General features: G+C 42.6%; 2 protein-coding genes across 2 annotated transcripts in view; both read right to left on the bottom strand.

Moving 5' to 3' along the window:
- Nucleotides 1–10,978: 10,978 nt before the first annotated feature.
- Nucleotides 10,979–13,815, bottom strand: LOC102023670 (cathepsin G). The gene is made up of 5 exons (XM_005376992.1): nucleotides 13,750–13,815; nucleotides 12,717–12,864; nucleotides 12,143–12,278; nucleotides 11,689–11,943; nucleotides 10,979–11,255 (listed from the first exon to the last, which is right to left on the bottom strand). Exons 1-5 carry the CDS (start codon nucleotides 13,802–13,804, stop codon nucleotides 11,064–11,066), a joined length of 786 nt encoding a protein of 261 aa, XP_005377049.1. The 5' UTR covers nucleotides 13,805–13,815; the 3' UTR covers nucleotides 10,979–11,063.
- Nucleotides 13,816–25,847: 12,032 nt separating this feature from the next.
- The window catches only part of LOC102017549, a 69,371-nt gene continuing 67,940 nt past the window's right edge, over nucleotides 25,848–27,278 (bottom strand). Inside the window, exons 10-12 of the mRNA XM_013510221.1 lie at nucleotides 27,072–27,207; nucleotides 26,613–26,867; nucleotides 25,848–26,179 (exon numbers count right to left, since the gene is read on the bottom strand). Of these exons, the coding sequence (XP_013365675.1) occupies nucleotides 26,000–26,179; nucleotides 26,613–26,867; nucleotides 27,072–27,207 (571 nt within the window). The 3' untranslated portion in view covers nucleotides 25,848–25,999. The remainder of the gene's footprint in view (nucleotides 26,180–26,612; nucleotides 26,868–27,071; nucleotides 27,208–27,278) is intronic.

The raw sequence follows: 27,278 nt of genomic DNA, 5'->3' as shown, positions 1-27,278 counted from the left end.
CACGATGCCCTGTGTCTGGGTTGGGCTATGGGGAGGACCTTGTCTTTCCTAGTTAGGGCAATGTGTTAAAAGCACATTAAAAATATGGGTTGGGGTTAGTCTTTATACTGAATGTCCAGAAGTATGTGCGATGTTGTGCCTATGGACCACAGTGGAAAATCTATGCATTTTTCAACAAGAAAATGCACATACACATGTGTGAATATAAACATGTAAAGATACCAATCAAACAAAAGTTTTGGGAGATAATATTTAAATTAATGATGCACAGCACTCTCTGTTAGCATCCATGCCGTTCTATATCCTTTCATTCAACTCTAGGTTAAAATTTGAGCAGCACCATTTGTAGAGGATGATTTGAAAAATATTCATCTACATATCTTTGTTCCTCTGAATCAATGTTTCTTGGTAAAGGAAGAGAGAGACCCAAGGAGAGTAGGTGGAGAAAGGAGACAGATCCGAGGATAGGACTTTAAATATGTCATCATAAGACAAATGACTTGGAATTACATTCTCTCAGGGCCCATGCATAGCATTTATTGTCACACCCATTAGATTTATATTATTCCCTCTATAGCAATCCTATAAAATAGGTACTGTTGTCTCAACTTTCTTGATCTGGATATTAAAATTTATGGTTCAGAATTAGATTTTTCTACTTCCAAATCAAGGGTCCTTTCTTTTCAATGACCCAAGAGAAATAGAGTTTTGCCAGTGGAGACAGGAAACACAGATGTAAGGGAAGGATGACTGGCTCTAGGGAGACTTGTTTTATAGTCTTATGTTAGGAACCAAGATTGGTTTTGCTGAAATATGCAGTGTCAGTATGTGAGGTATTACACATTTTTGTTGCTATCACTTTGGGAAATGCCATTACTGTTTACTTACATAAGACTTACATAAGACTCAGACACATGGACTTGACCAACCTTAGACAGCTTCTGATGTCAGAACTGGGTTTTCTATCAGCTGTCTGCTGCTTTCTCTGAACTTGGAGGAGAAAGTCCACGGGAAAGCAGGGTAACATGGTGCAGTGTCAGCTCTCATGGGGATTTGTAATGTGTGTAGTTCATAGATGAAGACCTTAGGAATAAACGCCTTCTCCAAAATATTTAATTATGCCCTGGATGTAAACTTGGGTTTGTGACTGAGATGACCCATTTCTTAGTATATACTGACTGGATTGCTTTCAGTTTAATTTGCTAAGGCCGACCCACAGCTCTGATCTTCCCTAGAATAAGACATTTACACACATTCTTAATGTCTTCTCACATTTGGGCATCTCTGGATTCTCAGTACTAGTTTCTTTTTCTTTTCTTTTTTGGAATCAAGGATCACATTTTAGTTCTTGAATTTTACAGTTCAGCATTAATAGCACTATGCAAATGGTGTAAAACAAGTACAGTGGTATTTTAAATACAAAATAAACATCTGTCTTATGGAAAAACTATGCCTCCTATCTACATAGACAGCCCATGTCTTTTCTAAACAATAGCCCAAATTAAAATTAACTACAAAATCTCCAAAATGGGAAACTTCTTCAATTTAAGCTGTTCCAGGAAAAATGGACATATCACACATTATTATCTAAAGACTGTAGCTGGAATTATTATTTTTAGATTTTTTTCCCCCAATGCCTTAAATTATAGTTTGGGGATATTTTTCTTATCTCAGCATGATCTCAAATCACAGATGAGCAAACTAACATTAGAATATTTATATTTAACTGGCTGTTCTAAAAAAATAAACAACTATTTGCCTCAATTTGTTGTTTTAAGTTCATTTATGTACATGGAATGTGCTTTTACTCTTCAAAAGCAGCTTTCGTATTACACCCTTTGCTTATGGAAAAGCTTAACATAATCCATGTGGCTTTGACACTTAATAACTTCTTGGATCGAAATAGCTTTAGATATCAAATGTCACTTGTATTCAGCACTATGCTTTATCTTTATAAGATACACTTTAACACTTGCCTGCATCTCTAAAGGGACACACAACTTTACTAATAAAGAAGGAAATTTACTAATAAAGTGACTTCCAATGATCTTCCACAAAAGATTTAGTACTACTTTCTTCACTTTCTAAGGATGCCAGATAAAATACAGAATTCCCAGTTAAATTTTTATTTCAGTTGAAAAACCCAGTCATTTAAAAATATAAATGTGTCCCAAATATTGAACAATATGAACTTATAATAAAGTGTTTGTTTTTCTAAAATTCAATCTAACTATGAATTGTGAATTCTTATTTGCTAGGCTGTCCATCTGACTTAGAGTGTCCCACTGCAGCAGGACAGAAGAGGATGTAGGGCTGGAGACGTCTTTTCCTGTGACTCTGCATTAGTGAGACCCAACAGCAGAAGCTTAAACAAATGAAAAATTGTTATTTTTTACTTTTTTTTAACTTGTAAAGTAATATTTATTTTCTGAAATATTTTTACTTATGTGTTTCTTTGCTCTCCTAAATTCTCCTCCATCTGCAGGTCTGCCTGGATCTCCCTCACCTAGGTGTTGAGGAGGAGCAGCTGGGTCCTTTGGTATGTTGACTTTGAGTAAAAATTCATATGAACTCTCTAGAGATCGATTAGAGGCCAGGTAAGAACATGCTCATAAATGTGGCAGCTGGAGTTGGGGCTCGGTGAGTGTTATGGTTTCTGTCTGGGTGTCCCCCACAAAGCCTCATGCACTCATGGGGTGGGCTTTTAGAGTTTATGATTGATCCAGTGTCCAATGCTGGGATTATGGGTGTGAATGGTATACCCACCCTGGAGTGGATAGTTTGCATATAATGTAAGGAAGGGAAAGAGGCTGCTTGCAGCCATTCCTCCCTTTTGTTCTGGTTGCTTTTATTGTGTTCAACCACCATGAACTGTTGCCCTCTGCCATGTGCCACTCTGCCTCAGAACCAGCCAAGTATGAACTGAAACTTCCACAAACTGTGAGCTAAATAAACCTTTCCTTCCTTAATTTTGGGTGTCAGGTATTTTGTCCCAGCAACGAGAGAAAAGTAACTAAGACAGTGAGGTAAAAGAGGCACTTTGGGGACAGTTTGAGGGGTGCTGTCTCTCTCAGAGTCACTGGAGAGTCTCCTTACAGGCTGCCTCCTTGGATTTTTGCCCCCAAGCACTTCTCTTGTCTCACCCTGGCTCTGGCCCTCCTGCCAACTGCTCCCAGGAAAGGCTTTAGAGATGGAGCCGCTGATGGGGTAGGGTAGAGAGTGGGAGCAGTGGATGTGAGGTGCTGACACAGGGAAGCCCGGGAAACTATTCTAAATACTATTAAGAAGGATGGAATCTTTTCTGAAGCAGGGTAGAAGTATGTTATGTAAATGTGGTTTTCATAATCTGCTTACCACACTCATCACAGAGTCTTTTCTTGGTCTGTTTCAATAGCTATGTGTTTGTGAATTTAAAACTTACCCTATATAAAGTACTTAGAATAAATAATGACTGTTTAAAAAACCTTTATTTTATTTTATTTTATTTTAAAGAGTAAAAGAAGGATAACATAATAATGGGGGGGGCTTACCAAATTACAGACAAAGTGGTATGAAATTATCAATGGTTATTGTTTTACATATTGTTATCTACAAGATAGTTTCTCAGGAAAACAGACAAATAATAGTGAGTTACAGACAGAAGAGGTAAGAGATTATCAATAGTTGTTGTACTATACTTTGGTATCTTCAAAGTGGCTTCTAAAGAAAATAAATAGAGCTATACATGAGTGACCTATTGAATAATCATTAACTTTTCTCAATGGTTGCTGTAGTGAACACATAAAATGATAGACATGCATCCATTTATGAAATAAGATAGGAACAATACAAACATTGTAGAGTTATGGATAGATTAGTAGGAAAATATCAATGGCTGCTGTAATGCATGGTGGTATCTTCAAAGTGATCTCTCAGGAAGACAGATACGCAAGAAGGATCTAACAAGTAGTTACAGCCTAAGGGTTGTCAAAAATTAAGTGAGCCATTTGGGGTGAAAGCCATTTTTGTAGCGTTTTCTTTCCAGCCTCCCATCGCATTGGGACCCCACAACCAATTAGTGTCCTCTCCCCAACTGTCAGCACAGGCAGCAGGAATCCTGCTACAGACTTCTCTGGAGCTCCACCACAGCCTGTACTGTCAGGGGAAGAATGGCTTCCAGGGAGTCTCTGCAGGTATTGTGCAAGGTCCTCCTGGTTTACAGCTTCCAAAAGACTCTCATGACCCCAGTCTACAAGACCTCTGACTCCTTGGGCTTAGTCTGCATTCTCATGTTCTCCAAGTGCTTGTTCAACAGCTGCTCCTCCACTGACTCTGGACCTTTCTGGTTCTCAATGGCAGGAGCAAGAGTGGCCCATTGTATGGCACATATTCCCAGGGGTTTCTCCAGGTTTGAATGGTTCACACACGTCTGTGGGTGGGCATCTGCAGCTGGTGCATGGTGGGCCAGTTGTGTCATTGTTTCACTGTGTTGTGGTAGTTCTTAATTAAGTGGCCGCGGCTGGCCTGAGAGCTGGCACACAACAACGCTTGCCGTCGCGTGGCTCCCCGAGCGCCAGAGGCCCTCCCTCTGGGTGCCTATGAGGCAGGAAGCGAGCCAGCTGGAAGACCGGTGCTCCCCGCCCATGCCACCCCCCCCAGCACCAGAGGCCCTCCCTCTTGGGGCCTACGTGGCAGGAAGTGAGCCAGCTGGAAGACTGGTGCTCCCTGCCCGTGGACCCCCGAGCGCTGGAGGCCCTCCTTCTGGGCGCCTACGAGGCAGGAAGCGAGCCCCAGTGGTATTTTAAAATTTGAGACAAGGTCTAAATTGTCTAGGGTGCGTTTGAGCTTGTGATCCTTCTGCCTCAGTTACCCAGTTCTGGGGCTACAGTGTGCTACTGCATCAGGAATAAGGCCCTGGGATTTTAAAAAGCTGCTTCTTCACATCCTTGCACCTTGGAAGCTGGTATAACTGTTAGGTTTTGACCATGCATCTAGCCAGGCATGGCAGTGTAGGCCTGTAATTCCAGCACTCAGGAGGCTCAGGTGGGATTACCATGAGTTCAAGGCCAGTCTGAGCTACATAGTGAGACTCTGTCTCAAAAAAAGGGGAGGCACTACTTTCTATGGTTTTCAAGGAGGCAACCTAAGAAACACCCTCCCTGCAGGCAGTGAACTATCTCGTCTCCTGCCGCAGGACTGCAGGACCCTCAGGTGACTGAGTGTCATCAGCAGAAGGTGGCCTCACACACCAGGCTCCAGGTGGCTGGCAAGCACATGGCACCCTGCAATGGCTCTGTCCGTGTCAGGCTACTAATCATTCAGGCATTCAGGGATCGGAACCCTGAGTGTAGACATAGCCTCGATTCTCTCTGCCACCTAGTGATGCAGCTGTGACACAGCAGCCACACCTGCAACACCTCAAGGGGCAGTAAAAAGCCTTTAATTCTTAAAAATTTGCCTTAATTGCTGTATTAATTTCCTAGAGGTGTTTTAATCAATTACTACTCATTAGGTAGCTTACAACAACAGCAACAACAATAACAACAATTTATTCTCTCACAGTTCACGGTTTGAAATCAAGGTGTCAATAAATTGGGTTTATTCTAAGGAAGGCTTTGTTCCAGGCCCCTCTCCTAGCTTCTGGTGTCAGTTGGAAAACATTGATATTTCCTGGCTGGCAGATGCATTGCTCATCTCAGCTTCTATCTTCACATGGCCCTCTCCCTGTCTGTGTTTCTGTTCTCCTCTTATGAGCAAGCTGTGTTGGTTTAAGAGTTCTTCCTATTTCAGTATGACCTCATTTTAACTTCAGTGTTCTGGGCATCACCTCTGGTTCAGGCCCATGACTCCAGCTCTTCCTCAGTCCTTCATTGTCTTTCTGGAATCTTGGAAATCAGATCCACAGGTGGAACGGGGACCTCCTTTCAACCCAGTAAACCAGTTCTGTACACCATGGTGTTATGGTTGATACATTGTGTCAACCTGGGGAGTCTAGAGGTTTGGCTAAGTGACTCAGCAGGAAGCCAGGGTGCTTACTTTGTATACATCCTGAGCCTGTGGAAGAGGAGGGCATGGAGATTATGTGAAAGCTATATGCCCCTTAGGTGAGGGTAGCCTATTTACAATGTAAGGCAGGGAAAGAAGCTGCTGGCTGCCATTTCTCCCTTTTGCTCTGACTGTTTGCTGTTTGGCTGCCATTTCCCCCTTTGCTCTTGTTGCTTTGCTACCTTCTGCCTCAGAGCCAGCCAAGTATGGACTGAAACTTCCACAAACTGTAAGCTAAATAAACCTTTCCTTCCTTCATTTTGGGCATTGGGTATTTTGTCTCAGCAATGAGAGAAAAGTAACCAAGACATGTGGTTAAGATCATTCCTGTCCTGGAGACACTAGAGAACACTAGCCTATGAATTTAGCTTTGTTCTTTACCCATGTTTATAGGGCTGTCCCCAAGACTGAACAAGGTTATTCTCCTTGTACCACCCCTATACTTCTAGCTCTCCTTCATGGAGCAAGCCCCAAACCATGCCATCAGCCAGGGGACCCCAGGCAGCCTCCTTGGCTGTGGCCATCTTCACCTAGTCTAGCCCTAAGGCAGGATGAGGTATCTCACAACTCTGCAGAGTATTGTCTTGATTGCAGGTGCCCAGCCAAAACAGGTGAGACTTAGAGGCTCAGATCCTGCCCTTCATTCGTTTCCTATGGTCAAGTGTTGGAAGTGAGTATGATTTCTTTGTTTCCTGAAGGCTGCTCCAGGCTACGCAGTGGCCTGGAACTCAAGAGAGGAGGCTCAAGCCTCCTTACTTCTGCTTCTCAGGAGGGCCCTGGGTGTGATGTCCCTGCACATGAATGTTTTAGGGCTGTTTCTCTTAGATGAAATGATTATAGGTATGATCATTCCTAGAATAAAAGGGGACCAACTTGTTATTTCCATTTTCTGATTCTAAAAAAATGACCTATCCTAATGATATTGCTTGTAATAGCATTGTCCAAAGAAACATTTAAGCTTCTGATTGTTCAAAAGGTTTTGTAAAATACTGCACATGACAACACTGGGTCATAATGTAGCTGTGAGTTCTTATACTGCTGAAGATAATATTGAAACAATGCTGATAGAATATAAAAATCAAGATGATTCCTAGTCATCCTGGGAAATATTCTACCTACAAGTAAATCTTGATTCTGATCATTCTTTATTTGTCTGATTACATGTACTGTTGAGAGATTTTTCACCTCTATTTATGAGAAAAATTTTCCTGACCTTTTGAGGACAGCTGCCCTCTGAGCCCTGCTCCCTGCACACAATCTTCTGAGGCCACTTTCTTCTGAGCACTGTACTCTTATTATCAATTATTGCAAGTTCACTGCTCTCCCTCTTCTTGAGGTTCCAGAACTGGATGGTTAAAATTTAAAGTACACCAATAGAGAGATTCCTGATGATACCTAGACAACTCCAACTCTATCACTTAATGGAAACGTGCAGATGGTGGGAAGACCCAGAGAGGCCGAGGCCAGCTCAGAGGCAGAATGTGATGGACCTCAGAGTCCCATGTGAAATATCCTCTCCAGTATATGTCACAGAAGCCCGGATGGTCATAAAGCTACAGATTTTGGACAAAAGAGAATGGGAAGAACACAATCTCCAGAATGGAAGAGACCAGGACTGGACTGATAGCAGAAAGGTTACTGGTGCTAACCCTCATCCTAACCCTAACCCTAATCTTAACCCTAAGCCTAACCATGACCCAATATGACATATTTAAAACCTTTGATATATTATGATTCCAAGTGATGGAATGAGGTCTTAATCCCTTTCCTTTTCTCTTCTCTCGAGTGCTGTATGATTTGACACATGTGACAAGCTTCCATGAATTCCAGTCATGCACATTTTCTATGGTCATGTGAAATGATAGCAACAGAGAGTAATGTGATTAAATAACGGAAGTTGTATTGAAGCTAGAACTAGATATTCTTACATTTCTATTGAGTTTTTACCTCAATCTTGGTCACAGGAGACCCCAAGAACAAAGCCCAGGGAGCTGTGGCATACAGACTAAGGCTATTAGAGCACCAGGTTATTAAGCACTTTTTGTTGTCATCATTGTATCTCCAGAACTCAGCACTACTCCAGCAGCTATAGTGACCACCTCTAACCAGGCCCTACCTACTTAGCACATTCAACTATGAACCCATTGATGAATGAATCCCCTGATGAGTACAGTGCCCCTGATCCAATCACATTGCAAATCCCAAACTCCTTTCAACCACTTATGTCTTGATGGATGGAGACACAGAATCTTCCACCCACCCAAGGAATAGCCCTGTGCTGCTGTCAGCAGTGGTAGGAGTGGTCTAGAAGCCAGGCTGCTAGCTGTGAGCAGAAGGGATGAGCCAAAATATGTGCAGGCCAGTGAGTGATTGAGTAATGAGTATGTTTTGAACTTGGGACAGAATGGCCAGGACTCATCCCAGAGTTGTCTTTGCCAGAACATAAGGTAGACTGGCACCACAGGAGGCCCTGGCTGTCTCCACAAGGATCACAGCAAATGGTTAATAAGTTTGTGTGCACCTGGTTGGGGAGGTGTGAGAGTCTCCCTAAGAATGGGTCTTGGTGTGGTGAGTGGTCTCTTGGTTCCTCATGTTTCCCTTAGCCCAGCTTGTTGTGCCCATTCACATGGGTTTAGTCATGAGGAGAATACTATGTGGATATGTGGGCCTTCCTGGTGCACCTCCTCCCAAGACTTGTCCATGTCAGAGGATCAGGACCCTGGTGAGACAGTGAGAGGAAAGTGTAAGTCCTGAGCATGTGTGTGAGTGTGGATGTGTATGGGATGAGCTGCTAGAAGATATGAAAAAGCAAGGAGAGTGAAGTTGTGGTTAGAGACTGCTCATGGACAGAATGTATAATGTGCTTTTGGGAGTCCTTAAAAACCTTTACTGCAGGGAAGCCAGGGACAAGGGGCTGCTGACAGGGACAGAAAGATATAAAATATCTCTTCCCTTGGGTTTTGAAATGATTGGGTCTGAGATTGGGCAGTGCTTTGGGGGCTCTAAGGAAATGTCACAGAGAGAAGGGCTGAGTGGGGAGCTCTTCTACTGCCCATTCCTCCATCACATCAGAAAGTGTTCTTTCCATTTGCCAGTGCAAATAATTAATAATGAGGCTATCATCCCTCAGAGCATACCAGTAAGAGAGAATTCCTATGGTCAGTTAGCATGACTCAAGATTGCCAAAGATGTATTGTTGAGTAAAATTTTGTTGATAAATGGTTTACATGGAAAGCTAGACAAATGACTTCCATTCACTAAAGCATTTATGCATATAACCAGTTGAACTAGGTAAGATTTCTGCATGGTGATTATTCCATTTAAGATTATAGTACTTCAGAAATTCAGATGGTAAATGGCACACATCAAGGAGTAATTGACATTTTGATGTACTTAGAAAAACTTCCCAGCTGATTCTGTATGGTTACCTTAAAATGTTTATAGCTTGGTTTAAAATTATGTGCTTTCAGTTTTGTTTGAATACAATATTGATATATACAGTCATGGTCTAATCTTTAGGGTAAATGTTGTTATTTTAGTTATTTTACGTGGAGTTTTGTGTAACTTCAGAATATTAAAAGTGTGAAGCAGACTTTGTCATCTTGACAGTGAACTTGTTTATTTACAGCACTGTGCAGTTGATGTTGTGTAAAGTTTTATGACTAAAACCATGGTTGTTGATGGAAACTATGTTTGCTTCCATCTTTTGGCTATTGTGAATTGGCTCCCATGAACATGGGCATCTGCTTAACCTTGCAAATATTTTATTTTTTTTCTTCTTTTAGTTCTTGTATAGTTTGTTTTTTGCATGCAGATCTGTAATTCATTTGATATTTATTTTGGAGTACAGCTTATATTAAATTAGGTCTTTAATGGAATTGTAAGTCTGCTCCCTGTGTCCACCTGTCTTATGGATATCAGTGGTCCATGATACATGGTTTTAGTTAGAACATGCTTCAATATCTAGAAAAGGGGATTGTCTCATCAGGTAAAGAGAAAATTGCCTTGAAGAGAGATCTGTCCTTCCAGTGTGCCCCAAGATGGCAGCGAAAGTAAGACCTGGGAGAGAGGGGAACTGTTACGGTTTAGATCCAAAATGTCCCGCAAAAGTTAAATGTGTTCAGAGTTGGGGATATGTAAGGTGACTGGATTATTGGGTGCTATACTCACTAGTGGAACAATCCATCCTTGAGTTTGTAGCTGAATGTGCTGTTAAGAGGTGGGGCCTGGTTGAGGGTTGGTCACTGGTTGTGCCTTGGGAGGGTATGTTCTTATATCTGGCTCCTCCTTTTTACGCTCTGCTCTTGGCTACCATAGGTGAGGAGCTTTCCTCTACCAGGCCTTTCTACCATGCCGTTTCTACCTGGTAGCCAGCTGAGTATACATAGACTAGATCCTCTAAAGTCATGAGCCAAAATAAATCTCTCCTCCTTTAAGTTTTGGCAGCTGGATATTTTGTCCTGGTGACAGAAAAATGAATAATATAGGACCATATTGTTAAAGGGGAAAAGAAGCTCATTCTGATTTACAAGATCTTGGGAGGGAGCAGAGTTTCATTTGATTTCATTTTCCTGGAGGAGCTCAACTCAGTTGTGACATGCATTTGTTGCATGTTTGCTATAGTCTTTGTGTTTGTGTTCCTCCAAAATTCTTACATTAAAACTCAATATGCAGTTCAATGAAATTTGGAGGGAGAGCCCTTGGGGGCCAATTACATCATAAGAGCAGAGTCTGTGTGAATGGGATCAGTGCCTATACTATAAGAAACCCCAGAGTACTCCTTCACCCTTTCTATCATATGAGGATGCCTGTCTGTGAAGTAGGAAGTGAGTCCTCACCAGTCACAGAATTTATCTTTGACTTCTCAACCTCTAGAACTGGGATAAATAAATTTCTGTTGTTTATAAGGCAACATTTTGTTGTAGCAGTTCAAACAGACTGAGACAGTACTAAGTGTTGTTTAATGAACAAATATTTGCACTCTGGATGAACATTTTTTAAAGCTCCCCTGGAACTACCTGTGCCCCAGGGTAAAAGTGTCAGTCACAGGGGGAAGAGGGTGGTGTTTCAGTCTGATTCTGCTGTTTGAAGCGTCTCATTATTCTCTTTATCCAGGACAGATAGCTTGCGATCCTGGTGAAGACGTCTGGAGCAGTCCCATTTTCTTTGTCTCCATAGGAGACAATACCCTGGGCCACATTGTTACATACTAGGGGGTCACCAGAATCCCCCTGTAGGCAGAGAGGAGACAGGACACTAAGCTAGGCCCCCCTGCTCTTGCTGCCCTAAAACCCTATTTGTCAGAAAAGGCAAGGGTGGATAAGTTTCTTCAACTGTTTATGTGTGAGAAATGGCAGATTGGTGGGGGTGTAGGGTGGCAGTGTCTGGATTTATTAGTGGCATGGCTGAAGCCTTGGCTGTGGTTACTGTCTCAAGATCAATCAGATTCAAGGTGCCTTCACCTTCTCCAGGAAAATGCTGTGTATTGTGAATCTTCCTTCCATTCTTCCAGAGATTATATTGATGGAAAAAAGACCCCACCCCACCCTGATCTGGTCTGGCCGCTAGACTGAGGTTGTAGAGGAATGGAGTCTGTTCCCACTGCCCCATCTCTACCAAGACTCCATTGTCCCAGAAAGTATTGGCAGCTGTCCATGTGCTTACCTTGAAAACAGCCTTCTTTTGCCTTGGATCCCCTACACAGATCTGAGTCCGGCTGCAGTAGGAAGGAAATCGACGGGTGCACTTCCGATCGCTCTGCACTCTCAGCTGCACTTCCTGGAGTTTGTCTGACCACCCATGAAGGCTGATCCAGCCCCAGCCAGCCACTGTGCACAAGGCTCCAGGCCTAGGCTTCTCCCCGGCATTAGGCAGGGCCACTGGCCTCACGAATTGATTCCGCCTGATTCTATTCCTTAGCTGTCAGGAAGAGTGCAGGAGGTGGGACTCCCAACCAATGGTTGGGGACTGGTTGTATAGTACTCACCTCATGTTCCCCTGACCCACTCCCCTGGAGTCTGCCTTTGCTTCCTCCACCAGTGTCCCAGGACACATTGAAGCTGCCACACTGGGAGAGACCACACTAGGCCCAGAAGTCAGAGGGTCAAACAGGCAGTACCTGAAGTAACATGATGTCATTCAGGGCAGTCTTATTATTATATCTGGGGTGGCGGATGGCTCTGAGCACAGTGATCTGTTGCTGGGTCCTTTCCTGCTTCTCGATGTTGTGGGCCCCCAACGTGACATTTATGGTGCTGCAAAGCAAAAGGTGGTCTATGGGTGAGTATAAGAAGCAGAAGCTATGGTCAGTAGCTGCAGTGCCACAGACATCCCCAGGCGGGGCAGGACTGCAGCTGGAGAGAGGAGGGGATGGAAAGGTTCCAGAGCTGAGCCTAGACCCCTGCTGCTCAGCATCCCTGAGCTGGGATAACAGGGCATGGTGACTTTAATGTTTGCTCCTACAGAATAAATTGTAAAATAGCTTGAGTTCATATTTTGAGCATCAATACATGCCTTTCATGTTCTGTTCTTTTCTCCTCCTTTACACCAGCCTCTTGCATCCTGTCCCCTCACCCCCTTCCTGGTCTCTTTTCATCCTTTCACTCCTACAGTAATGCTGCTTTTAGATGGCTCTTCTGAGGAGTTCTCCTGTGTCTGTGCTGCTACATCCCCAGAAGTTCCCGAATCCTCACCTTCCCCAGCAATGGCCTGCTGTCATCACGAAGTCTTCTCGCACAAGAAATCCCCCGCAACTGCTCAGACCTTGTGGACTCTCCACCTGAAGGAATGCCATGTAGGGATGGGAGTGGGGCCGGGCCTCTTGTCCTCCGATGATCTCCCCTGGAAGGAAATACTCAGCACTTACCTCTGTGCTTGAGAACTGCGGTGCAGGCACAGGTTGGGGCTTCAGAAAGTCTGAAATGTGGGAGGGCAGAGGAGCTGATGTAGGAGAGAGGGGAGCTGACAGTGAGGGCACCCGGTGCTGGGAGATGGCTCCCAGGCTCTGCAGACATCACAGCAATCCCAGACCTCGTCTCACTCCCCTCCTCTGAAAGGGGAGGGCAATGGTTGCTCCAGGAAAGACCATTTTCAGCTTCAGGTGTGAAGGGGAGAGGCTATAATCATGTGCTCTCCTTGAAGTTCACTGGTGCTTTCTTCCTCAGAGAGCTTCCCTCTCTGAGACTACCTCAGAGGCAGCATAAGACAGGCATCTAAGAAGCTAGACTTGAGCAGATGGAACTGTTACTGCTGTATCTTTATCTCCTGGGCTTTGACACATGGGCTACAGAATGCATTTGAATAGATTGTATTTATATGGCACTTATATGCCAAGGCAATTTCCCAAGACTTGTGTATATTAGTAATTTAACTCTTGAACCGGGCATGGTGGCACATGCCTGTAATCCCAGCACTTGGGAGGCTGAGGCAGGAGGATCATTGTGAGTTCGAGACCAACCTGAGCTACAAAATGAGCTGAAGGCCAGCCTGAACTGCATAGTGAGACCCTGCCTCAAAAAGACCAAAAAAAAAAAAAAAAAAAAAATTAACTCTTGAAGCCATTCCATAAGGTTGTTACCAATATTTTCCCCATTTAGTAATTGAGGAAACAGGAGATATGAATTAAAATGCATACCCAAACATGTGGAATTAAGATGTGCCAAGGCAGTGTGACCCCAGAGTCTGTGGGATGGGGTCAGACCTCTGAGGCTGAGGTTGGTCACTCACCTGCCTCGGCCCCAGGCAGTAGGATAAAGGCCAACAGGAGCACGAGTGGCTGCATCTTGCCTGAAAGTCTGCTCAGTCACTTGTTTGTTTCTCCCCCTGCCAGACTTTTAGCCTCTGAGAGAGGAAGGAAGGGGTAGGAGGGGGCTTGAGAATTCACAGTCCCATTGTCCTGCTAGTGTGGTGATGCAACCTCCAGGGCTGCCTAGGAGGTTTGGCCACCAACTGCCAGTGCTCTGGGCAAGAGGGGATCATCCAGGCCAACGTCCTGATCTCCCACTCAGTTGCTGAGTCAGTGCTGACAGCAGAAAGAGGAACTCAGGGCAGCAAGAAGGGGCCTTGGAGCTGTGTGTTCCAGAAACCTCAACCCACCCAAGCCCCCAACACCTCCAAGAAGACACAAAAGGTGGCAGCTGCCTACCCTTACCATTGTCTACCCCTGTGAGTTTAGAATGTCTGTCCCTTGGAATAGCATTCTCTTAATTAATACAAATTCTTTGGAATATGTATTCCTATATACTTAGTAAGGCTTGGACAAGGGTGAATAAAACCTGGTATGATAGGGAATGTGTGTGAGAACACCAGGAAAAATGAAAGGAAGCAGAAAACAAAGAGGGAAACTTGGCTGTCTCTACCCTGTGGCCCAAGGCCACCCTGCTGTTACTCCTGTTTCTTTACAAGAGTTGTGAAGGCAGCTTGAATAGCCATTCTCCAGTGTTCTGCTGGGGAAAGACAAGGAGAGAACAAAGCTTTGTTACTGATACTTACTTTTTCAAATCAGCTGAGTCTAACATATCCTCACTAAAAATTATGCCTGTCAACAAAGAAATACATAAAAAGGTGGTAAATGTATACAAAGAAATGCTATAAGTCATAAAGAGGATAAGTTTGAGTGACTTGTAGGAAAATGAGTGCATTTTAAGATTATAATTTTAAGTTAAATGAATCAGACATAAAGGCTAGATATCTCAGTTTCTCTTATATAAGAAACCCAAAATATAAATAATCCAAAGAGCAAATAAAAGAGTGATTGTAGGAATCAAGGAGGGAGGTGGACTGTGGAGATGGGAAAAGAATCTGGGGAAGTAGAGAAAGGGTAAGTTGTGGAAGAAGGGAAATAATGATGATCAAAATGCCACATATGTATATACTAATTCACCAAGGTGATTCCAATTATTATGGTCACAAATATATCCTAAGAAAAAGTTTTTAATCTGGTAAAAATTATCCACAGAAGCCCTAGGTTTATTGTACTTAATGGTGAAGTGTTGGCAGTTTTTTCTTTCAGAGGAAAACAGTACAAGAATACTTGGACACAAATTATCATTTGTTGTATTCAATATTATACTATGAGTTTTAGCCAGTGCAGTTAAGCAGCCAATAGCAATAAAAGTTATAAGGACAGGAAAGGAGGAAGCAAAATTGTAATGATCTGAGAGGTGACCGTATACATAGAGAATCCAGCTGCAGAAAAATCTACAGTTTAATTACCAAAATGATTTAAAAAGTTTAACAAATTTGGTAGTAAAGCAATTTAAAAAATTAGTCATAGTTCTACATGTTCAGTAACAGTGCTACTGAAAATTAAAAATATTAATATTTATATGGCATGTAATGGTCAAACTAAGCATAAATCTAAAAGACTATGTGTAATATACCTTTGGTAAAAATGATAAAACTAGATGAAGAGATATACAGCAAGACTTAAACATAGATTCTATACTTATGAATTAGAGATGAAATATAAAAATGTCATTTATTCCTAAAATTGACTCATATATTTCTTCTTTTTTTCTCTCTCTTTTTCTGTTTTGAGACAGGGTCTCACTCTGTAATTCAGGCTGGTCTCAGATTCACTACATAGCCCAGGCTGGCCTCAAACTCACAGCAATCCTCCTGTTTCAGCCTCCTCAGTGCTGGGTTTATAGGCATGCATCACTACACCTGGGGACCCATGTATTTGTTGAACCTGAAAAATAATTTGTAAAAATGAACCCTTTCTAAATATATTTGGAAAAAACAAATGGCAAAAAATAGCCAGGACAATACTAAAAAATAAGACTAAGATGGAGGACTTGTTTATAAAATAAAGCCATAGTAAGAAGTTGGTGTTATATTGATGAGATAAAGAGGCACAGATTCTTTAGCCAGACCCCTACACATGTAGACACTGACATATATTTATATGAATGCTTAATTTGTGGTGGTGTATATATCCACTATCATAATAGGGAAGACTATTCTTTTCTCCCCAATAAATAGTACTGAGAAAATAAGAGTCACATATTTTCTATGTGAAAAAGCATAAAGCTTGACTTTATCTCATACCATATTAAAAAATCCATTCTAGGTAGATTATGGTATCCAAGTGTGGATAAAGATTAGAATATATAATATAACCATATTTTCATGATAAGGGAAGGTCATAGACACTATGAATATGTGATTATACTGAAAGGATTGATCAATTTGATATATTAAAGTTGAGAGAATAAAGACAATGCATAGAATGAGCAAAGACTCTTATAATGCATATAACTAAGAAAGGACTTACATTCATATTGTATAAAGAGCTTCTATAAATCATATGAAGGAGATAAAAAAATCAATAAAATATAGACAAAGGGTTTTAATAGCCTTGGTTCAAAATAGAAAATTCAAGTGATCAATAAACCTATGATAAGATGTTAATCTCACCAGGTACTGGAGAAAGACTGAGGTACTACTTCCATCATCCATTTCTCCTGTGTATATACCCTAGAGAACCATGTGCACATTTTCACCAGAAACATGTTCAGGAAGTCATAGTAGCATTATTCATGATAGCCCTACCCTGGAAACACTTGGAAGGCCCATCAACAGTAGTGTGCCTCATCAAATTGTGGATATGCATAGAATGGAATACACACAGTTATGAAAATAAATAAAATATTTTCTTCATGAAGCTACATTAATGTGTCTCACAAACATATAAACCAAAACAATAATACTACATTCAATGTGACTTTATACAAAGTTTAAACTAGGCAAGGTGAAACTACAGTGGATAGATTTATGCATGCACAAGAAAAATGTCATACAAAGTGAGAAAGTGGTCACCACATGTCAGAATAGTAGTCAACTCTGAGATTGGAGGGAAGAGAGGGTATCTTGACCAGCAGGAGACTCATGGGACATTTCTGGAGTGTACAATATGCTCTATTTCTGACATACAATATAATCTTACCTTAAAATGATTCATTGCACTGTGCATTTATGTTTTGTAGAGTTTTTAGGTGTGTATATTTTGTAATAAATTTTTTTTAAAACAGGAACACCAAACCAGTCTTTATTTTAACAGGGCCTATGGTGAAGCCAAGAAGGAGCCCTCCTAGACTAAAACCTGAGAATTACCTGTCCCAAGGTGGGGTTTAGAGAGGACATTTTGGTGGAAAGGGAATAAACAAAAGATATTGGAGCACATACTTTATAATGATTTTACTTCTTATTCAAATAAAAACTGTAATATTTGAACAAGTAGCTTGTGATATGTGTCACAATATCCTTAGCTTATTACATCCATTTTTGATGGTTTTATTTCATTTCCGTCAGTTACAGTGTTTCTCCTCCTCTGGGATGTTGGGACATTAGGGTTGGGTGTTTCCAATCTCTTCCCTGGGCCCCATAAGCTGCCACCCACGCAAACCCCCTGTGCAGGTGATTGCCAGTAGTTGCTGGGTTATGCTCTCCCCTCACTCCTGTAGTTCCTCTTGACTTTGTGGGAGACTAGAGTTCTACTGAGGCACTTTAAATCCTGACTACCTGAATGTCACTCTTCAGAGGACATTTGAGATACTCCTGGTGAAATCTCTACTAATGAGCTTGTGGTTGTTTAAGTGTCAGTGCTAGGAGAAGGCTGTGTGGCAGAGTCATTGTCTTTCTACCACTGTATCTACAGGGAACCAGATATTTCCTTACTAAGACTGCCCTGTGTTGTCATCCTTGTAGGAAAGGACAGATGACAGAGGCCAAACCCCTGGGAGAGGCATGAAGTACATGATTTACATTAGCAGATTTGTTCAGGTCATCATAATACATTCTGATCAGGGTAATGAGAGGGAAAGAAACACTTTGGAAACCCTGGATGTGGCAGAGGATAATTTAGAAAAAATTGAAGGTCTGCAGTGTACCTGGTAAGAAGCTTCCTGCTAGGACAGTTCAGCTGACCAATGAGTCCTGGGTCAGCATAAGAAAGAGGCAGAGGTGAGGGTATTCCCTGAGACCTCATCTATCTGAACATTCCAAAAAACAGGATCAAAACTCAAAACTAGTAGAAAGAAGGAAATTATAAAGATCAGTGTGGAAATTAATGAAATGGAGGCAAAAGTGCAATCAATGAATCAAAGAGTTGGTTTTTTGAAAGAATAAATAATATTGATAAATCCTTAGCTAAACTTACCAAAGAGAGACAAAACCCATATCAATATAATTACAAATGAAAAAACATGAAATTAGAAAAAACACCACTGAAATCCAGGAGGTTATTAGAAACTATTTTGAAAACTTATATTCCAATAAACTGAAGAATCTGTCAGGAAAAGGTAAGTTCTAGACACTATGATTTACTAAAATTGAACCAAGCAGCTATAAAAAACTTGAAGAGACCAATAACAAACAATGAAATCAATGCAGTAATAAACTCTACCAACTAAGAAAAGCTCAGGACCCATGAGACTTATTGCTAAATTTTACCAGAATTTTAGCAAAGAACTGACATGAATACTTGCAAACTTTCACAGGTAATGGAAGGGAATGGAATGCTTTCAAACTCCATAAAGCCAGTGTCATCCTGACACAAAACAGGGTAAGGAATCAACAACAACAAAAAAAAACCACAGAACAATATCTTTGATGAACATAGATGGAAAAATCCCCAATAAGAAAATTATAAACCAAATTAAACAAATAATTTAAAAAGTCATACTTCATGACTAAGTCAGCTTCATCCTAAAGATGCAAGGAGAGTTCAACATAAAATCAGGGATAAAAATCACATGATCACCTCAACAGGTGCAGAAAAAGCCTCTGACAAAAATCAAACATCCCTTCAGGATTGAACAAACCACAATGAAAACAGGTACAGAAAGACCCTGCTTGAAAAATGATAAAAGCCATGTATGACAAACCTATAGTGAACATCATACCAAGTGGGGAAAATTGAAAGCATCTCCTCTGTAATCAGGAACAAGACAATGCTGTCCACTCACCACTCCTGTTCAATACAGTACTTGAAACTTCAGCCAAAGTAATCAGGAAACAGAAAGAAATATGTAAAAGTGATATAATAGGAAAGGAAGATGTCAAATTACTGTATATCTATTTGTAGATGACATGATCTGTTCTGTAAAAGACCCAGAAAACTCTGTCAGAAGACTCTTAGGGCTGATAAACTCAGCAAAGTAGCAGACATAACATCAATAGAATTGCTGTGCACTAATAAGGAATTCTCTGAGAAAGGAATGAAAAAACCCCAATTCCAGTCATGACAGCTTCCAAAAAATTAAATACCTAGAGATAAGTGTACCTATGAAGGTGAGCGATCTCCTTAGAGAAAACTATTGACTTCTGAAGAAAGAGACTGAAGAGGGCATAAGAAAATGGAAACACATCCACTGCTCTGGGTAGGCAGAATTAACATCATTAAAATGGCCATATTACTACCAAAAGTGATCTGTAGATTTAATACAGTCTCTATTAAAGTACCAACAGCACCTTTCACTGAACTAGAAAAAAAATCCTAAAACTTGTATGGAAACAGAAGAGACACAGAATAGCCAAAGCAACTGTGAACAAAAGGGACAAAGTAGAAGGCATCAACATTCTGGATTTCAAGTTATACTACAAAGCCACAGCAACAAAACCAGCATGATAGCAGCACAAAAACGTTCAGATCAATGGAATAGAGCAGAAGACAAAAATAAACCTGAGCACCCTCAGCCATTTGATTTTGAAGTAAAAAACATACCTTCAAGAAAATAGGGCCTCTTTAACAAATGGTGTGGGGAAACTGGTTTCCATGTGTAGTTTCCTGGGTCTTTCTCTGGTCTGTGATCTCAGCAGCATCTAGCGGTCATGCTAGCGACAGCCCCAGCTGTCACTGATATGGCGTTCTTCCTCTGCCCTTGATGCTCTGCAAGCCGGCTGGTTCCCACCATGCTTGGTGCTGAGGATGGGGAGGTGAATGGGCAAAAGCCTGAGCCAGGTCTCTTCAGACCATTTCTCATCACTCTCTGTGCTTGCCATTCTGTCTCTGCCTTAGACCTCCAAGTCTCTCTCTGAATCACAGTTGTCTCAGGGTCCCATGCCACGGAGAAGCAAGCCTGTGCCGGGTTTGTCTGTGTTGTGGATCACAACTTTTAGTTTTGACCCAGTCCTCTGTACTTCTCTCTGGCTTGTGATTTTCACAGTGCCTGGGACTAGCAATACCCTCCTCTTGCCCAAATCTCTCAGTCTCCAAGTCCCTGGGTTCCAGCAGGAATGTCACCGGTATTGGTCTTCACTGCGGTTCCCTGAGAATGGCTAGAGCCAGCACTAACCTGATTTTCACCTCCAGGAGTTTCTACCTCTGGAGTATGTCAGGCATTTTACAAAATGGTGTAATATTCAGACCCGTACGGCCGTCAGTGCAAAGGCAGAATGGTGGCTTTGGTTCTTATAGCTTCCTTGACTTCTATATTTCATCTGTTTGCTATTTTGTTCAGATCATATTCCTGGGGGATTTTTCCTCCTCCCTGTGCAACCATGTAACTTACTAACCTGGTTGAATTTCTTAGAGTGACCACTTTTTCCTCTAGATCACTGTAATTATGTTTTTTATCCTCAATAAAGTTGCTCTACTTCTGGTTTTGGCCTCAGTTGATTTAGTGTTTAAACTATTTAAACTATTGTGAATTTGCTGCACTTTGTCACATGTAATTGATTAGTAGCACTGTTTGAGGGACACATGATCCTATGTAAGGTCATCTGGATCACAACGAACTGTTTTGTACTTGAACTATGCCATTTTGGAGGTCTGTGGATTGAGGTTACTGATTTCTGTGAGTAAAATAAACCAAGTTCAGGCTGCCCTGATTGCCTTTTCGTCCTCCCACACCTGGGACACAGACCACACTGAGCAAACATCAGAAATCTCAGGACCTAACAATTTCCAAGTCACTTCTGGTGTCCTACACCTCTTTTCTGCAAGCAGAGAAAATCACACATGTTAAAACAATTGAATTATTTTCAAAATAAGATTTCCTTTGGATTCCAAAAGAACCATCTATGCCAAATTGAGCTGCCTGGTGGAAGGAAAGGAATCAGGAGTATTTAGATGAAACTTTTCATTACTGTATGTTTACCGAAGATGAGGCCAGAGTCTACTGAAAAGAGATTAAAAAGTGTTGATGGATGCCTAAGCGATATTTCCAGGCCAGCAGCCCTGGGTTTTCTGGCTCATAGGCCACCCAACTGCAGGCTGCCAGCAGGGGGAGCGTGGACTCCAAGGCCAGGCCAGGCTGAAAGGGCTGAGACTGCAGTGTCTCCACAGGCCGAGCTGCCTGAGCCTTTGGGGGATGCTGGGCCGGAACAGGTTCAGCCTGCCCTATCCAGGTAGAAGGGGAGAGAGTTCTAAGTTTGGCTCAGACAAGTGATAGAGGTGAATCTGCACAGAGTAGGAACTCTGTAGGGAGCTGAAAGGAGGTGGCTTAAATCAGGGGAACTGGAAGGGAAAGGTGTCCTAAACCCCAGAGATTTATTTTTGTAGGGCTAAGTATCAAAGATGTGAGACTGTGTGTATGATGACACCTCCTAGTGCTGCCAACTGTCTGCTGTGCAGTGAGAAAGTCCACACTGGAGAGCTGAGCATTAAAAAAAGGTGTGCCTACTGAGTGAGTGTGGTAGCCCATGCCTGTAACGCCAATACTTTGGAGGTTGAGGAAGGAGCATCACCCAACCTGCACTACATAGTGAGTTCAAGGCCAGCCAGAACTACATAGCAAGCCCCTTGGCTCCCAAAAAACAAACAAGGGGGCTGGGGATTTAGCTCAGCGGCAAAAGCGCCTGCCTTGCAAGCGCAAGGTCGTGAGTTCGGTTCCCGGTACCGGAGAAAAAACAAAAAACAAAAAAACCAAAAAACAAACAAACAAACAAACAACAAAATAAACATTGTGCTTGACCAATAAATGAGAAATTATATAGAATGGAGTTAAGGGAAGAAAGGAGGGCTGGGGAGAAAAGAGGAAGCAAAAACCAGAAAGACCAGCAGAGGGCTGCCTGGAGCAATACAGATGCACACTGAAAGAGTTCAGTGAATAAATAGGACTTCAGCCACATGCACTCTTGAGATCCATTTATTATCACTGTGCAGTCCTTAAGGCCCATGCTCACGGGATTCTTTCTTCTGCCTCAGAAAAGATGATCAGGGAGCCAATCTTGTGCCTGCTGTTGGAAGTGCTCCATGGTGCTCTTTACCTTTTAGGAAAGAAGTGGGAGATATTCATGAAAACTCCTGGGGGGGTCTTCCAGTATTTTCTTCCATTAGAGAAAATGCCTTGATTATATTGTTATGCATGAAGGGACCCCCAGAGTTCCCCTGAGGACAAAGAAGGAAAGTATGGGGCTGGCCTCCTCCTGGTGGTGCTCTTTGAACCTCCCCATGGTGGGTGACCTCTGTCAGGGGCTGTGAGCATGAGATCAGGGCAGGGTGGGCCTGGCTGCCTCCTTTTGACCAGCAGCTCTAGCCTTTCTGTGCAATCTTTAGAGATACTCTGGTGATTATACTGCATTCAGTTAACTGATATTTCCCCACATTCTACTCCTATCCACCTAGGGAGTGGATTAAAGACTGCAGTGCAGGGGAACCCAGGCTGCCCAAGCTCTGGACTCAGGACATAGGCATATAGCCACTATCTTACCCCAGGATGCCCCAATTTTCTCTTTTCCTGGCTTATGTCTTTATACATAGTAGAAACCTCACCTTGAAACTGGTCTTTGTTTCCTTGTCCCCTGTCCCCAAATCTCAGTGGCATTGTTGTAATAGACATGTAAGTGTGATTGGCATTTCAGTTCACTACACTGTCAGCTCGACCTCTTGCAAAGTGGTTGCTGAACTTCTCGATGTGGTCATCTGCCCCCAGCCTGCCACATGGCACATATCACCTGGCTTCACTTGGGATTTTCCCCTGTGAAGCCTATGGAGCTGCATGGCTGCAGTAGGATTGACTACTTTTTCTAGTTGATAGGGAAGAAGAGTCTAGCTCAGCCATTTCTTCTGCTTTTGAACACCATAGTGGCCAGGAGGAAAAAGAGGGAAAGGGAGGGTCCCAGTAGGAGGAGAAACTCTGGACTGAGGAGAGCAAGAGCAGCAGGGAGGTATGCCTTACCTGAGACAGCATGATGCCTCTGGAGGATTCAGTGAATTGCTGAGGCTCTCCACATTGTCACCCCATGCAACTTGACATTCTTAATCCTCCATAAAGGTACAAAGAACTAACCCAACTCTTAAGATCCTTTCTAAACTCTCCTATAAGACACAACAATCTTGGTCTGCTCTTCTGCCAATTTCACTCTTTAAAATCCTGTTTTACTCCCAAATCTATAACTCATTTCCATCATTTCAAAGTTCTGTATGGCAGGCCTTTTGTTCAGATGGACATCTGGCTGTATCCAGAGGCTCACTAGCTGTCTCACTATGTCATATCACTGGAGCAAGCTGTCAAGACTATCACTGACTGTCAGAAGAAATATAGTCCAAGTTGGACTCCACTTTTTGGAGTGCCTCTTGTTAACCCAGGGGATAGAATACACTTAAAATCTTTTCACAGGTCAAAAATCCACCTGAGGCAGTATAGAATTGGACCTTACCAGGTACTATGTACCTCTCTGACCACAGACAAGCTATTATATTAGTCATTTTGGATTCACTTACCAAGGATAAAGACTACTCCTCCTCCAGTTGCAGGACCTAACTCAATTCTGGGAATTTGTCATAGTTTTTTTTTTTTTTTTTCTCCAGGAGGAACTTTCACACTACTCTTGGACAAAGGTTGTTATTTACTTCAAGCTATTATCCTTGTTTTTTCTCTACCAGACATTCTTAGATCTGCTCACCCTCCTCCCTGGGGATATAAATAATAATGGTAATATGAGTGGAACCTATTCCTTGTCATTCTTATTCACGTTCTTTTACTATTGGGAATCAACTCCTCCTCATGGAAAATGTCTCCTTTGCTCCTGCTGGGTTGAACTTGGCTTCTCTTACATTATATATAACCCTTATCCTTACTCCTATCACTTAACTTTCCCAGATTTGCTCCCCAGAAAATTCATCACTCTGTATTCCTTAAGGCTGACTAGTGGTTTCGATTATTTACTTCCTTATCCTTCCTGCCTTGGATGCCTGTATTATTACTTTCTTGTTGCTGGGACAAACTACCCAATACCTGGAAGTTAAAGAAAGAGTTTATTTTAGGTTACAGTTTGTAGAGGCTTCAGTCTGCAGTCAGCTGGTTCCAAGGCAGAATGGCATGGGAGAGGAGAAAGAGTTCATGGCAAGGCGAGCAGGAAGCAGGGCCGAGATCAAGGGAGGTGTCTTAGTTACTTTTGTCTTGTTGCTGAGACAAAATATCTGACACCCAGAATCAATGAAAGGAAGGTTTATTTAGCTCACTGCTTGTGGAGGTTTCAGTCCATACTCGGCTGGCTTCAAGGCAGAGTGGTACATGCAGAGGGCAACAGTTCATGGCAATGGAAGATGGCAAAAGCAGCAAGGGCAAAAGGGAGGAGTGGTGGCAAACAGCCTTTTTCTCTCCCTTACATAGGCAAACTATCCACCCCGGGGTGGGTATAGCACTCACACCCATGAATCAATCCTAAACTCTAAAAGCTGGCCCCATGACTGCATGAAGATTTGGGGAACATGCAGACACAAACCATAACAGGAGGTAAAATGATATATAGCATTCAACATCATGCCCAGTGTCCCACTGCTTCCCACCAGGCTTCACCTTCCAGCATCACACCTAACCATAAACCCATCAGTAGACTAATCCCATACCACACACCCCTGATCTAGATTATAATCCTGGTAGCCTGGATATAATAGAAGGGGCAGAAAGAGGCTTGTCTTGTCCCTTGCTTGCCTTGCTACCTTCTACCCACCATAAAGTGTTTCTCCTTTTTGCTGCCTGTCTGCCATGCCACCATGTGTTGGAGCCAGCCGATTATAGACTGAAACCTCTACAAACTGTGAGCTTAAGAAGCCCTTCCTCCTTTAACTTTGAGTGTTGAGTATTTTGCCTCAGCAACCAGAAAAGTAACCGAGACACTGTCCTTACCTTGTTTCTCCTTTCTAGGGCTACTTGTAGCCATCCTATTTCTTTTTCCTTTTGGTCCTGGCTTTTTAACTTTTTGTTAAAGTTTGTGTCCTCCAGGCTCCAAAAATTCATCTTCAAATAATTAGCAGGTCAGGATCCCAGCCTCTTCATAAGGAATGCATTGGTCTTTCACTCCGTGAGCATACCGCCCACTGGTTTCATGCTCAAACTTCACATGAGGCCCCCAGCCTCTGAAACATCCACAAATTCATTTGAGGCCCCTTTCTTTCATCATCCACTCTCTGCCAGAAGCAGATATGGAAGAAGAAACCACTACTAAGATGTCAAAGAATTGCCTTTGTGATCTGTTGGGGGAAAATCTGGAGGAGTAAGCAACCAGGGAGAGGTTGTTTTAGCCTCCATTAGCTACTCCAATTGGTTTTACATCAGAGTCACTTGCTCTGCTTCAAAGTGAGCTGTTTAAAAAAAATACAGCAAAACAGCTACAACATTCCTTTCTGTAATGAGTGTGACTATTGATACAGACGCCTGGACTGTATCTTATCAGAAAGTTGACATATATCACTGATCCCATTGCAAGGATGACATATATCACTGGCTCAAATGAGATAAAGAACATAGAGTCTTTTCCTCTCTAACATTTGTTTCACATGCCCACATGTCTTAGCTATATTTTGTAGGCTCAAGGAACCCTTATAAATGTTCTTGCCTTTCCCCAGAAGATGCAATCATAAATTTCTATTGTTTATAAGCCAATATTTTATTGTAGCAGTTCAAACCAACCGAGACAGTAATGAATAATGATTAATGAACAAATATTTGCACTCTGGATGGAACATTTATTAAGGCTGTGGCAATCCCCTGCAGCTGACCTGTGCTCCAGAGAATTTTACTGTCAGTCACGGAGTTGGGAAATCCTCAGTCTGGTCTTGCAGTTTGAAGCGTCTCATTGTTCTCTTTATCCAGGAGTGATAGCTTGCAATCCTGGTGAAGACTCCTGGAGGAATTCCTCTGCTGTCTCCATAGGAGACAATGCCTTGAGCCTTATTGTTACATACCAGGGGGCCACCAGAATCACCCTGTAGGCAAAGAGGAGATAGTATACTAACTGAGACCTTTCTGTTCCTGCTATCCTAAATCTGCCTCTCTCAGAGAAGTCAGTGGTGGATGGGCTTCTGCAAGGGCTGGTGTGTGTGAGATGGCAGATTTGTAGGGGTGCAGAAGTATAGTCTCTGGCTTCAGACTTGGTTATAGTGCCTGTCTTCAGATCAATCAGATTCATACTGACTTCACCTTCTCCAGGAAGATGCTGCATATGTATGTGTTTTCTGTGGGTCTTCCTCCTGTTCCTCCAGATACTGGATGGGTAAGGAAAAGATTCCCACCACACCTTGGTTTGGTCTGGTCTGGTCCTCAGGCTGAGACTATGGGGGATAAAGTCTGTTCCCACTGCCTCATTTCTGCACAGGCCACCTTGTCTCAGGACATATCAGCAGATATTCATATGCTTACCTTGAAGGCGAGCTTCCTTTGTCTAGGGTCTCCAACACAAATCTCAGTCTGGCTGCGGTAACTGCTGAAGTGACGACTACACTTCCGATCACTCTGCACTTTCAGCTGCACTTCCTGCAGTTTGTCCGTCCTTCTGTTCAGGCTTACCAAACCCCAGCCAGCCACTTTGCACAAAGTCCCAGGATGCAGCTTTTCTCCAGCATTAGGCAGGGCCACTGGCCTCACAACTCGATTCCGCCTGATTCTATTCCTCAGCTGTCAGGAAAAGTGCAGGCATTCCTGCTCAGATGGGACTCCCAAACAACTCTCAGTGACTGCTGGTACAGTATGCAATTTATGTTCTCCTCAACGCACTCCCAGGAGCCCCACCTTTCTTCCTTCCCCATTGTCCCAGTACAGTGAAGCACTCACCCTAAGAGGGAGCTGGCTAAGCTGAAGAACCAGATAGGCACACAGTACCTGCAGTAACATGATGTCATTCAGGAAAGTTTGGGGATCATATCCAGGGTGCGGGATGGCTCTGCGCACAGAGACTCTCTGCTGGGTCCTTTCTGGCCTCTGGATGTTGTGTGCCCCCAGTGTGACATTTATAACACTGCAAAGGAAAAGTTAGCCTAGAGGTAAGTATGAGCAACAGGAGCGATTGTCTAGAAGCTTTGTAGTGCC

This window comes from Chinchilla lanigera, unplaced genomic scaffold (assembly GCF_000276665.1).
Source record: "Chinchilla lanigera isolate Chin_1 unplaced genomic scaffold, ChiLan1.0 scaffold00008, whole genome shotgun sequence".
NCBI lineage: Eukaryota > Metazoa > Chordata > Mammalia > Rodentia > Chinchillidae > Chinchilla > Chinchilla lanigera.
Note: the sequence above shows the minus strand (reverse complement) of the source record. Positions and strands in the feature narration are given on the sequence as shown.

Bases quoted from the DNA above. Each gene is read 5' to 3' on its own strand.
- LOC102023670 (XM_005376992.1), bottom strand. From the start codon at position 13,804: ATGCAGCCACTCGTGCTCCTGTTGGCCTTTATCCTACTGCCTGGGGCC. The intron at 12,279-12,716 runs GTGAGGATTCGG...TTTGCTTTGCAG, and splicing joins GCAGGCCATTGCTGGGGAAG to CACCATAAATGTCACGTTGG. The intron at 11,256-11,688 runs GTAAGCACATGG...CTCTGCCTACAG, and splicing joins AAAAGAAGGCTGTTTTCAAG to GGGGATTCTGGTGACCCCCT.